At 38.2% G+C, this 13406-nt stretch overlaps 1 protein-coding gene across 5 annotated transcripts in view; it reads left to right on the top strand.

Moving 5' to 3' along the window:
• The window catches only part of acot7 (acyl-CoA thioesterase 7), a 57649-nt gene that overhangs the window by 4694 nt on the left and 39549 nt on the right, over window positions 1–13406 (top strand). For 3 of the 5 annotated variants that reach the window (XM_051426799.1, XM_051426800.1, XM_051426798.1), the window contains 2 exons: window positions 2553–2670; window positions 5185–5341. In XM_051426799.1, the coding sequence (XP_051282759.1) occupies window positions 2553–2670; window positions 5185–5341 (275 nt within the window). Of the gene's footprint in view, window positions 1–1000; window positions 1239–2552; window positions 2671–5184; window positions 5342–13406 lie in introns of those variants that run through there. The other 2 variants (XM_051426796.1, XM_051426797.1) reach the window with 2 other exon arrangements.

The raw sequence follows: 13406 nt of genomic DNA, 5'->3' as shown, positions 1-13406 counted from the left end.
AGGGTTCAAATTGTATTCCAGATATCTCTGTAAAAGTCTCAACAACAGAGGTCCAATGAGGGAATAGTCTTGAACAGCAGGGAAAGTGTGAATAAGAGATGTGTGATTTACATCTGTTAATCAGGATCGAAATGTAAGCTGTATCTTATTGGTGGAGCCTGTCCAGATGGAACCAATGAGAATTAATGTGAGAGAACACAGTCAATGACAGTCTGCACACCCTGACCTGTATATTCTTTATATGTATTATAAGTTATATATACATAGTTGTACCCTAATTCTATCTAATCCATGTTGCTGGCTAGGGATGGGTATCAATAGGATTTTGTTGCTACCAATATTGATATTGATACTGCTTATAGATACCGATAATTATTGATACTCTTATTGATACTACTTGCTACTTAGTACCGGTTCTCGATACTCATCCTTGTTTCTGGTTACTTTTAACTACCCAGACAAGACCTCATACCACAGTGATAAATAACTTTTATTACTATTAATATTATTATTATTATTATTATTGTTTTTTTCTGTTCCCCTTCTTCATTATCAGTGGTTTTAGCTTTAGCGGCTTTAGTGTTATCCTCTTTGTTTGTCCGCCAGTGGAGTATTTCTAAAATCTTGGTCTGGTATTATAACTATTGATCTAATTCTACATTTATTTGTTATTGCTGAAGAAAAATCCCTTTGAGATATGTTTTTATAAATTTAGCAATCAGGGATAGATTTTCGGAGAGAAAATGCACATTCTGACTCAACAGAAACAACATTTTTATAACTCTTAAGGGTGCCTCGTGTGTTATTAAGATATTTCTTATTCTACCTATGAGCTGTGGCACACAAACCTACATGTGATGATGGCAGATTTTATTCGTTAACTGCTGTCTGTCTGGGAATTAGCAGGTGTGTTGAGATCCAGTTTGACCAGTTGTGACAGCTAAGGCGGGGTCAGCTGCATGACGTCACGCCCGGCATCAATGTCAAGGCCCAAAATCTCAGAAGATGTGAATGAAGAGATCATACAGAAGGGAAGTTAGAGAGTAAGACTGAGAGACAAGTTAGAGTGCAAAGATGCGTTGCTTTAGGCCTCGGAGCAGCAAGGCAGTAGATGAAGTGGATAGGACAGCGGTGGTGGTGGAGAAACGCCAAGCGAGTCAAAATCAGCAAGTCAGCAGAGATGTCGGGGCTGGTTGGGAGGCAGGAGCTCAGCAGGGCCCTAAAGCTCAACTCAGCAGGTAGTTCTTCTCTGAAGCACACACACACACTCAGTGATGCTGAATATACAGGAGACTCTGTCTGGTTCGCTCTCTCTCTCTCTCTCTCTTCCCCTCACACACACTTTTTTCGAAAAATTGACGAGTCATACAAGAATACTAAAAATACTACTAATACGAAAAATTTACTTTTGTTAAACGTTTTGATTGTTGTTTATTGTTGTTTGCAATATACAGGAGTTACTCATTTATTTTCTGGTTACTATGTATGATACAACAGTGTCGTGTTGTGCTCCTGCTCTGTTCTTGGTTCCTGTGAACTGTTACTTAGTGTTGCAATTGTAAATTTCCCTAAATGTTTAAAAGGAACTCAGACTGTTTTTATGGAAAGTGATCTGTACTCTTTAATTCATATAAACAAGGGACATTAATCGTTTTAACATGGCATCAGTAGTAATCTCCCGATGATTAATTATTGATTTAATTTAATTCAATCACTATTGCTCAATCAGTTCTGTTAAAACAATCACATTTTTGTAAAATAAGGGACTGCCCATGCTGTCAAGATGTTGCTTTTTATTGCACACAGACACACTCACTCACACACACACACACACACACACACACACACACACACACACACACACACTTACTTACACGCTTCTGTAAAGCTTTGATTCACACGATTAGTCAGATCTCAATGGTGCATTCCTTATGTGTTTGCGCCTGATGAGATTGTAACTGGTAAGACTAGTTCAACCCACACACAGAGGAACTGGGATCAGCTGATGTACACGACCACATTCTGCACCGTCACTGATACTGAATGTAGTCATCAGATAGACATGGAGAGGCTAGGCTGGAGTCAAAAATGACTTATTTACATGCTTTACATACTTTAGAATTAGAAAATATCCAAACAGTAAAAGCGGTATTTAGCACACCATACAAACACTGACTATCTGGAAGCACATCACAGCAGCATGTTTGTATAGTTCTGCTGGCCTCTTGCCAACAATTATATCAGATTTCTTTCTTTTTTACAGATGAGGTTTCAACATACATTAAAGCTGCCTCAACTAAATATCAGTCAGTCCACTGAATAAATTAATAACTAAATGTGTCAGTTAATTGAAATGCGGCTCAGTGGCACACCTCCTCTGCCAGCCACTGCCTGAGACTTAAGATGTTGGCTCTTTCCTGTATTTTTAAATGATCCGTTAGCACAGCTGGTCAGGTTCTCCCCTTTTTTTGATCAACAGTGTAATATTTTTTAACAGGATGACAGTCGTACCATCAGATCCGTCACGCTAACTAATCTTCTCTTTACTGCAGGATCATGCGGCCAAACGACGCCAACATTGTGGGCAACGTCCACGGCGGCATCATCCTCAAGATGATTGAGGAAGCTGGATGCATCATCGGCACGCGCCACTGCAACACACAGAATGGGGTAAGAGACCCTAACTACTTTCAGAGCCTACTCTTAAATCATATTTAAGCAGTATTTTATTGTACTGCTATGGGTAAATATCGTCATGTTATATGGTTAATTTTAGCAGCAAAATATTTGAAATCAAACTTTTGTCCTTTACTTACTCCTTAATATTCCTCTTCAACACGGGAATAAACAGACTAAGATATAATGTGCATAATAGTCTGCAGTGCAGAAATTGTCTGTGTCGCACAATAAATGTGAACTGCTTAAGAAAGAAAGACATTATTATCATTACTTACATTAACATCTTCTTTTATTAATATGGAACAAAGGAAAATTGAGCAGATGAAGAACATTAAAAGGGAAAAATAATCTGGTTGTTTCTCAAAAAAAGCTTTGGATGGGTCATTGCTTTAAGGAATTTAGAAGCTTTTAGAAAACACTGTTTATAGAACATAAAATGTTTATTAACACACAATGTTTGCAGCATTAAATGTATTCACTTATTTAATTTGAGATACATTTATGAAAACCATGACAAATTCACCGTGTGTATTTACAGTATGTAACAGCTTATTTAGCATTAATCATGCATTAATGTGGTTTTTATTCACTGTTGCCTCGCCCAGATTTTTTTTCCTGCTCACTGTCTTAGCTTTACTTTTCACCTGGTGAACTTTAGCCTGCTTTTGACTTCATTTGATTGTGATCTCGCCTGCTAGAACTATGTGATCAAATTTTGCTATGTCCGATTTCACTGTTCAGATAAGACAAACACATTTTTGGTTTAACTCCACCACATTAAAGACACATTGAACTATTGTAATAAAGAATGAAACTGTTAACTTTAAGCTTCTGAGCTAGTTAATTAATAGAATAGTATACTGTGCAGTATTTATACATTTAAATGATCTCTGTGTTTTCATATCAAATTCCAGTTCTATGATTTATGTTTAATGGTTATGTTACATTTCAGTCGGTGGTACCATCTCAATCAATCAATCAAACTTTATTTATATAGCACCTTTCCTACATACAAGTTAGTGCAAATCAACGTGCTTTACGTAAAAACAGTAAAAATCATAGATTTTTTGAAACCTCCCTTTTTGTGAACAGTTTATCAGTTTACACTTCACATAAAAACACTGTGTGTGAACCAACAAAATACAGAATTACAGAAGAAATATCTCTTCATAATCAGTTGTATTGTATTTCCTCACAATGTGTTTTACTGAAACAGTAGGCTGTCACGTCTGTGCTTAAGATCTAAGTTTCCTCTGTACCTGCCCGTCTTTTGATTTCTTGCTGATTGTAAAATTTGCACATATGTTGTGTGTTTTTATCTATTACAGACATCATGGTACCTTTAAACTCAAAATCAGATTTTAAACCTGCAGTCTTGATGTTGGGACAATGTTGACTATTGAACCACCATGCTGACTGGCTACAGTGGCTGTAGCCATGGCAGTGTTGTCTGTCCAACACTGTCCAAAGTGAAATATCTTTTTCCCCAGACAATGTTTCTGAATGACTTTGGTGATTCCCTGGATTTTCCTCTCGCGTCACCATGAGGTTGACCTTTTTGGTTTTGAGTAAAATGTTTTTCCAACTGTAAGGTGATTGCCATGAACTTTGGTACAGATATTCACAACTCCAGAGAATATGACCTTGTTGATACTTTTCCTCTGTCACCCTCATCAGGTCAATATTTCAGTTTACTATTTACTTGTCAAACAGCCATGAATAGTCAACACTAGATAATCCAATCCATATTCAAAACAAGACTATATTTTAAATGTAAATATAAGATTAGGATATTTACTTAGGGTTTTTTATTAATGCTTGTTAATGCTGTTGCTTCCTGTACTGGCCATCAGTAGAGGGTGATGAAAGTCAGTGTGTACTTTCGTTTGGTGTTGTGAATGTGTGTATGATATGTGTTTAAAAGTTATATAGAGAAAATTCACTTGTCACTGGATGTTGCACTAATGTACCAGTATCTCTAAAAAACAACCAAATAAAATTCACCAAAACAGATTTTGTCTTTTCTACAATCATCAATGCTGGTTTGGTCAAAATAAACCCGTAATTTACAGAGTTAGATGCAAAAATAATGCAGGGCTGTAATGGTGCAACATAAGCTAACGTTAATCCTTGACAAAAATGCCAGTCGAAGTATGTCCAGTAAGAGTGCTTATTTTTTTGCCATGCTAATATTAAAGAAAGGATCCCTACAAAGATCTTTTGTTCAACCAGAAAAAAACTTAAAATTGCTCGCCGCCTGCCTGCATAGACAGGAACGGTAATTGAAGTAAGATTTTGTTACTCTTTCAACTGTTCCAACAATACACGCTGCTTTAGTCGAAATAAATCTTTAATTCACTGTCTCTTTACTCAGCTGCACTCAGAGCAGACCAGCAATGTAAACAAAGCAAAGAGAGAGTATCTTTACATAGCTAATAGTTGTTTGCTGATATATTAATGTTTTAAATCTCATATGTTTAAGGTTTGTCTGTTTCTCCTCTGTAGGACCGCTGTTTGGCAGCTCTGGTTCGGGTGGAGAAGACAGAGTTCCTGTCCCCCGTGTTCATTGGCGAGGTCGCCCACGTCACCGCTGAGATCACTTACACCTCCAAGCACTCACTGGAGGTGCAAGTCAAAGTCAAGGCTGAGAACATCCTCACAGGTGACTAATTTTAGTCTTTTACAACAGGCACATAACCACATAGTGAAGGACAGGCATTCCTTTAACTGTTTGTTAATATGTTCAAATAAGTAATGAACTGAAATATAATTCAGTTCATTACTTAACTTCTACAAGGCGAATTATTAAAAATATGTCAAAGATCATAATCCTGTTACACCTCAGGTTAAAATATGATGAATTTAAACAATACTTTTGCACTTTGGGTGATTTTGTGGGAACTTGGTGCCTTATCCACGCAGCGGCATTCACCTTTAGCCTCATTCTCACCCTCATTGCTGAGGAGGAAAAGAATGATAGACATTCAGGTTCTCAGGTATTCACAGCAGGAAGACAAACACACACTCAAGGATACACACTCACATACACACGTATACAAACACCTGCCACCTATAATATGTGCTGTGATAAAAAAAATTGCATAAAAACGTAATCTATTAAGTAGTTATCAAAGTTGATTTTCTAACAATCAATTAATCAACTTATTGATTCAGTTCTGTTGTCTTTTTTTCTTCACGTCTCTCTTTGCTTAAATTGTGACACATAAGGGAGACAAGCCTTAAAACAAAGTAACTATTTACATAAACATAAGCTTGGGTTTTGAAGGTCAGCTGCATCCATAGTGTAAGAAGTGTCTTGATGAAATAGATGTGTCAGCATAAGCTTAGCAGAGCTAATAACAGATTTAACTTGACCTGGTCCAGGGGTTTAAGAACATAGAATTCAGTGTTAGGGCAGATTTCTATGGCTCATATCATTTCAATAATTTCTAAAAGTTCAAATCTTTCACCGTGTAAGATATGTGTCACACTAATGTAATATTGTGTAATTACATTTAAAATATGATATTTCAAGAGGTTCAGTTAATAGCAACCATGTATTAATTAATACAGTAGCGTATATACTGTCCGTTTGTCACCTATTGCAGTTTTAATGTAAATTTGACCAGATTTACTGTACTGCAACAGATTCTTTGAAACAGTTATTGTTGAGGATTTTAACAAAAATTTGACAAGACTGTAAAATGCACGATTCAGTATATTGTTCTAGTGGTATTTCTATATCACACATCTGAAACTATTTCCACTAATTACCCCGTTCCAGTGAATATACAGTGGAGAGTCTGACAAACACAGGTGATACTAATAACATTAATGATGGCTCAGCTCTATTCAGCATGACAGTGAGTCAGCATTAACAATACCAGGACTCTGAAACTCTTTTTTTCTTTGATCATTTATACCTTTGACATATCCAAATGAAAAGGCCTGTTTTATCCCCTGTATTGGTGTGTAGACAGTAGAGAGGACAGGAAATTACCAAATCAAACTCACCTTTGTTTACACACTTTGTTTCTTAATCCCACTGTTCCCAGACCAAAATACAATTTGCACCAAATTGGCATCAGTTCTTGGTCATCTGCTATCTGTTAAAGAGATTACCTTGAGCCTGTAAAATGCTGCATGCACCTTATTACATTTTATGACATCTTTTTGTCAGAATCATTTTACCAGAGCACTTATTCTTCAAACTGAATCACTGAGTGCTGTGAATTCGGCTTAAATAATGTGAAGCTACTGTGGAATCATTCATCTAATTCAGTCACTTACTGTATATATTGTAGATTTTTAATTTTATTGTAAGTTAAATCAAATTACCAACTAGTGCTGGGTGGTATGACCTAAAATCTTTATCACATATATACTGAAGGCTTTTTGGCCCCACAAATCAATATATGAAGGAATCAGAATGCATGAAACAGTTTTTCTTTTTTAAAAAAAATTTAAATTGTATTTTTATTGAGCACTGATAGTACAGGATATGTACATAGATACAACATTCACAAAAGAACTTTGGACCGATGCTCACATCATTATTGTGTATGAATTATTGCCCCCCCCAGAACACATAGGACATCCATCCAGAAAGTAGAAAGGATAATAATAGTAACAATAATAATAATAATAATAATAATAATAATAACAATAATGATAATAATAATACTAAAAAAGGTAATAATAATTAAAAAAATATATAATAAAAGAAAAAACACACATACAAACATAGGCTCACCATTGTTGAAGTTGTGTACTACACACTATATATGAATATCACAACTGTAAATGCTAGAGGGCTGCTAAGTGGGCACAGTCTTAAGTTTACCCAAGTATTTCAGCACTAGATCCCAGACAGAAAAGAATTTGTCCCTGGACCCCCTGAGAGTGTATTTTATTTTCTCTAACAGGGGAATTGCATTAGGTCATTAAACCACAGAGACACACTAGGTGGAGTTTTAGATTTCCATTGTAATAAAATTCTTCTGTGTGCAAGCAGTGTTGTAAAAGCAATGATGTTTTTATGTATTTTCCTTATTGTAGAATATCTTCTGTCTGTAGTACCAAATATGGCCATTACTGCGTTGGGTTGTAGGTCAATATTAAGAGCTTCTGACACTGTTTTAAAGATCGCAGACCAATAGGATGCTAGGGCTGAGCACGACCAAAACATATGGGTTAGGTCGGCAGGAGTGTTTCGACACCTGTCGCAGCTTGCATCTGTGTTAGGGTATATTTTAGCAAGTCTGGCTTTGGAGTAGTGGCTGCGATGTAAGATCTTAAATTGTATTATACTTAATTTTGGCACACGAAGTGCTGTCATTCACTCTTAGTAGAGCGCTGTCCCAAATGTCTTCTTCCAAGTCCTCTCCCAGCTCATCCAGCCAGTCTGCCTTGATCTTTGCAAGAGTTGTATTTTTAAAAGAAGATATACAGTTGTTGATTCTTGAAATAAGTCTTTTAAAGCAGAAAGTAGTTTCTAACAGAGCATCTAAACCAGAAAGTGATGGTATATATGGAAAGTTGGGATCATGATGCTGAAGGAAGTGGCGGACTTGGAAATATCGAAACAGGCTAGACCGAGGGAGGCTAAATTTATGTGACAAGTCATCAAAGCTAGTGAAAATACTGTTTATATACATATCTCTAAATTTATAAATGCCTTGTCTTTGCCAGAGAATAAATTCGGAGTCTTACCTAGCTGGGAGGAAAAGATGATTATTGTGTATGGGACTTAGATGGAGAAGATTATTAAACCCGAAGCTACGGCTAAGTTGAAACCATATTTTGAGGGTATTTATGACTACTGGATTGTTGGTGAATTGAGAGATAGAGATGGGAAAGCTGGAGGTGACCAGGGCTCTAAGAGAAGTTGAAGTGCAAGATGCAGCTTCAAAATGGCACCAGTCTATATCAGGAGTGTGGAGCCAGTGCATGATTTTTTGAACATTTGAGGCCCAATAATAATAACAAAGATTTGGAAGAGGTAAGCCGAAACAGTTTTTCTTAATAAAAATAAAAAATATGCACACAACTTTAACTTTGCTTCCTTTTCAAAGCAAAATATTTTAAAATAGTTGTATAAACACTATAAACTGAAATAAAATACTAAAAATTACTATAAAATACTATTTATGTATTCAAAGAGATATTTCTCAAATGTTCTATTGCAGAATAAATAAATGAGTTACAGTAGTTGTTCCAGCTTTGCAATGGGAGGGTGCTTTATGAAAATTTCATTTCATACAGAAACTTAAAACCGCCCAGCACTATTACCTACTATCCCACTGTCACTTGTTTGTTTTTCTCCCCTGTGTATGTTCTGCTGTGTGATCAGTAGAGGGCAGCACACAATAAGTAACACAGCCTTGAGAAGCATGGAAGATGAAAATCAGCTTTCATGAGGTGCTGCATTACAAGCTGTGACAGGGGAATAGAAACTAAGAGCCATGTTGGTTTCCAGTTTTAGAATTTTTGCCAAGTGATGCAGTCTGTAATTCTTGTCTATTATTAAGATATGTACACATTAAAGCATGCACACACACATACATGTATGCAGTCTTACACACACACACACACACACACACACACACACACACACACACACACACACACACACACACACACACACACTACCCAGAGTCCCTTGAGTAAAATACGCAGGGAAGATCACATTGGGCTGACCTAGCTTTATCTCTGAACCTTTAAATGCCAGTGGCAGCAGTGATGCACAGACTGTCTGTGACAACCAAATGTAATGTCCTGACCGTTCTGTAACTGTTTGAATTTGTGTCGAAGTGGGAGAGATGATGTCTACACCTATTAATACATGTACAGACACAATTAATTTTATAGGGGGAGTCTCAGTTTTTTCATTTTTTTTATGAATTTATAGGTAAGAGGTACTGTAGCATCAGAGCGACCCGTCTGTGTTCAAGAGAAGAGAGACAGAAGGAGGGAGGGAGGGAAAGGGAGTGAGACAGATGTGAGGAGAGAGGCTGACAGACATATCGATGGGCAAAAAAGATAGCGGAGGGGGAAGAAAGAGTGAAAGTAGGGAAGAGATAGAAAGAAGGATGAAGGAAAGGAGGTGTGAGAAACAAAAGAAGTATCCCCTAGATAGCCGTTGCCCTAGCAACAGGCTTGTACTGGTTGGTTGGCTGGTTGCTGGGCTGGAAGCAGGTTGACGGAGGCGGAGGCAGAGATATGAGATGACAGGTGGAGAGCGGCGTACATACATACAGGCATCAGCACGGACAGCCTTCTACAGTACATAGCCTGTCAGGAAGGACCCCGAAGAGGGGAGATCAGGAAGAGAGCTGATGGAAAGAATGCACTCAAGGCACCGTTTGGTTTGATGCTCGTTGTAGGATTTGTGATTCAGTGCAGTGATAACATGAATCCAGGGTTTATTCAAACATACTTTATATTTTCAAATATTGGGTAAAATCTGTGTTAGAAACAATGTAAGTGTTGTAAACTGCCTGTGTTTTGCCAAGACATCCTGATATACTTTGTTATGAATATCAGATATTTGCACTTTTAGAAGCATATTTTAACATTTTGTTTTTTTCCAAATTAGCATACACTCTCACTATATTAGCATTTTAGGTCAAAAATGTTTGTACATTATTCTCTAATAAAATTCAACTTAAAGCAGTAATTCATTAATATGTTTTAGTATCAGAAAATTATATACTTTTCCAGCACTGTTCATAGTTAAGCAGTGAACAGCTGTGCATATTTAACAAAAAAAGAGTTAACAGTTCTGAAGACTTAGTGTAGGTTCAGTGTCAGGGCAGTGTGGGTGTAGCTTTGTACTTTGCTGTTGAGCTCTCTGGAGGCTGCGTGGGCCAAACACAACATCTGTGATGGGATTTGCTCATTTTATAGCCCAAATTCTATATACGGACTCTTGCCGTCACCCTGATTCATATGCAACAGCATCATGTGTCAGTTTGACAAAATGAAAAAGTACAACACAGACTCCATCTACCCAAAATCTAGGAAAATGAATCAGAGTTATAGTATATAAATGTTATTTTCCAGTGAGCAGATGGGTTAATGTCCTCAATCAGAAATACAGGCAGCCTCAACATCAGAAGGAGAGCCAGAGGAGAGGCTGCGCCTTGGTGGTCTATTAGGTCATAGCTGTAGGAAGTAGGTCACATTTGTGTAAATGTATGGGTGTGTGCGTTTGATGTGACATTTATTCTGTGTGAATAAATTATTGAACACATGGTTTGTTTTGTGTACCTGTTTAGGTTTTAGATGATGGATTTGTGCAGGAGCTCATTCATATGTCCACAACTGTGAGAGGTTACGTCAGATGTTTGGATTTCTCTTTGCGGCTTGCATTCGGACTTTGTAGATTTGTGTGCGCGTGTGTAACACAGTATGTATATGCACAGTGGGTGTGTGCATCCGTACTGTATACATGCGTGTGTGCGTTGGTATGTGTGTGTGATTTCATCAGTGTTTGGCCCTTTAAAAGGTTCCTGCGGGGCCGAGGGGGAAGAGAAGATAACGGGAGCAGACATTATTTGCTTCTGTCATGTCGGCTTAGCGTCAGGCCTCACACACTGTGGCCCAGTCAGACACGGACGCCAAGTAGATGTACCTGCACACATGCTCCGACAGGACGCGCGCACGTAGCCAACACATACTGACACACACATGCGGTTGTGTAGGGACAACTTGCGTGCATACAGAGCCTGATAAGCACATGCTGACACATTCTGCATAGAAAAAGTCACACACCTACACATTCTCACACCCACACTGATGCACACTGAGCACACACACTTCCCTTCTTTCTAAAACAAGTCTCATACTGAGGCAGGACTGGCAGCGTTTTACACGTTCCTGGCCAGATCTTTTCCCAGGAAAAAAACTAGAGGATGGTTTGAACAGGAACAAAGAAGAGGGAATGTTACTGTTTGGTTGTAGAGTTGCAGATGTGGTTTCTGTTTATTTTTCATGCACCTTTGCGTACATTAGAGAATCTGCATTTGTGCAGCAATGCGTGTTTTTGCAGCTTTGTGTATATGTAACCGTGCACGCTCCTTGCGACAGTATGTACATTACACTCTATGTGCATGCATCTTTGTATTTATGCATTCATGTTTACACACATGTGGAATGTGTCTGTGTGTTGGGGGAGGAGGAAAGCATCCAGGTTCCACAGTCAGTCAGGCAGCATCTCGTCAGGCAGGCCTCAGTCACGGCCCCCCAGGGGAAGGCTGCCTACTGTGGGCACGAGCCGTGATGATTGTCCCCGCTGGGGGGATCGCACATGCGCACTAACATACACACATGCGCACTCACACACAGACCCACACACATTGGCACACACAGATTTGCATACACCCATGTATGTACAAACATGCATGAAAATACACATACATACCTAGAAAACGGCACACAGTCACATAAACTCATATGCACAACATCACACAGACATACACACAGATCTCGCATGATATACATGAATCCATTTTAGAAGAGAACTGCATGTGCACAGGCACATACACACACACACGCACGCACGCACACATTCATAAATACACATGCACAAAAGTCCCACAGAGGTAATAATGCTTGTATTGCATGCACACTGAGGCACATATTTGCATAAGCACAGCATACACAGATCGTGCCCCCTCAATACACACACATACATAGGCAGAGCTGAGAGCAATGCATTGTGGGTTGAGGCTTAAAATAAGCATGACAGTTCCTGCCATGATCCTGGTGGGTCACACAACTTCACGTACTGAAAAAGTGCTGCATGAACATACATAATGCCGTCAAAAAAGTACTGTTCAGCAGCTCATTGCACTTAAACTAAATTAGTTATTTTTGTCAAATTAACACCCACAGGAATAGAAATAAGTGTTATTTAAATGTATGTGTAATTTTATTATGTAAAATCTTTTAAATCTAAATTTTAAAAAATACAACAACTTCAACAATTAGGTATGAGGATAGCTTGGCTTTTGGAGCACAGAGGGATTTCCCTAGGGCATAAATGAGGTCTGTAGCAGTGCAGACAAAAACACTACAACAAATTAAAGGTCACTTGAGTACTACAGAAAACTATGTTTATGTAGAGTCACTGTGCAATACATCAACTTTGGAGCAGCTTTTGTTTTACAGTTTGAACTCTCAGTTCTGAGTTTTGCTTGAGAAGAGCGATGCTCACAACAACAATATTAAATACTAAGTCTCTTACAGTTGAAATATTCCATAATGCTTCAATTGAATATTAAATATTCCTTTTCAGTCAAAATGCTCCATCCCAAAACTCTACTCCTGGCATGATTTCATCTCTTCCTATCAGGCTGTAACATCCCACAGTTGGGCTGTAGGAGTTAAACGTAATGGAGCCTTGGCTCATCACAATGGAAAATCTGTGGTTTTGATCATGGGGATCAAGCACTAATGCCGATCCACACTGCACTGTCTCTAAGCCGGGAAAGGGCTGCTCAGGAAGGAGAAAAGAAAACAAGAGTGGTTTTCTCTGCTCAGAGGAAGAATGAAGCGTTGTGTGTAAGAGTCAAAGGGGAGAGCAGAGAGGTGAACGAGTAAAATACGGCCATTAATCATGTGAAACTGCTTGAGGTGAAATAAATGGATGTGGGCAAAGAGAGGAGGAAAGAGGAGGAAAGGAATAACAAGATGAGAGATTTAAGATGTTAGGGTAGTGCAGA

The sequence above is a fragment of the Dicentrarchus labrax genome, unplaced genomic scaffold (assembly GCF_905237075.1).
Source record: "Dicentrarchus labrax unplaced genomic scaffold, dlabrax2021, whole genome shotgun sequence".
NCBI lineage: Eukaryota > Metazoa > Chordata > Actinopteri > Moronidae > Dicentrarchus > Dicentrarchus labrax.
This window is presented reverse-complemented; position numbering and strand designations above follow the sequence as displayed.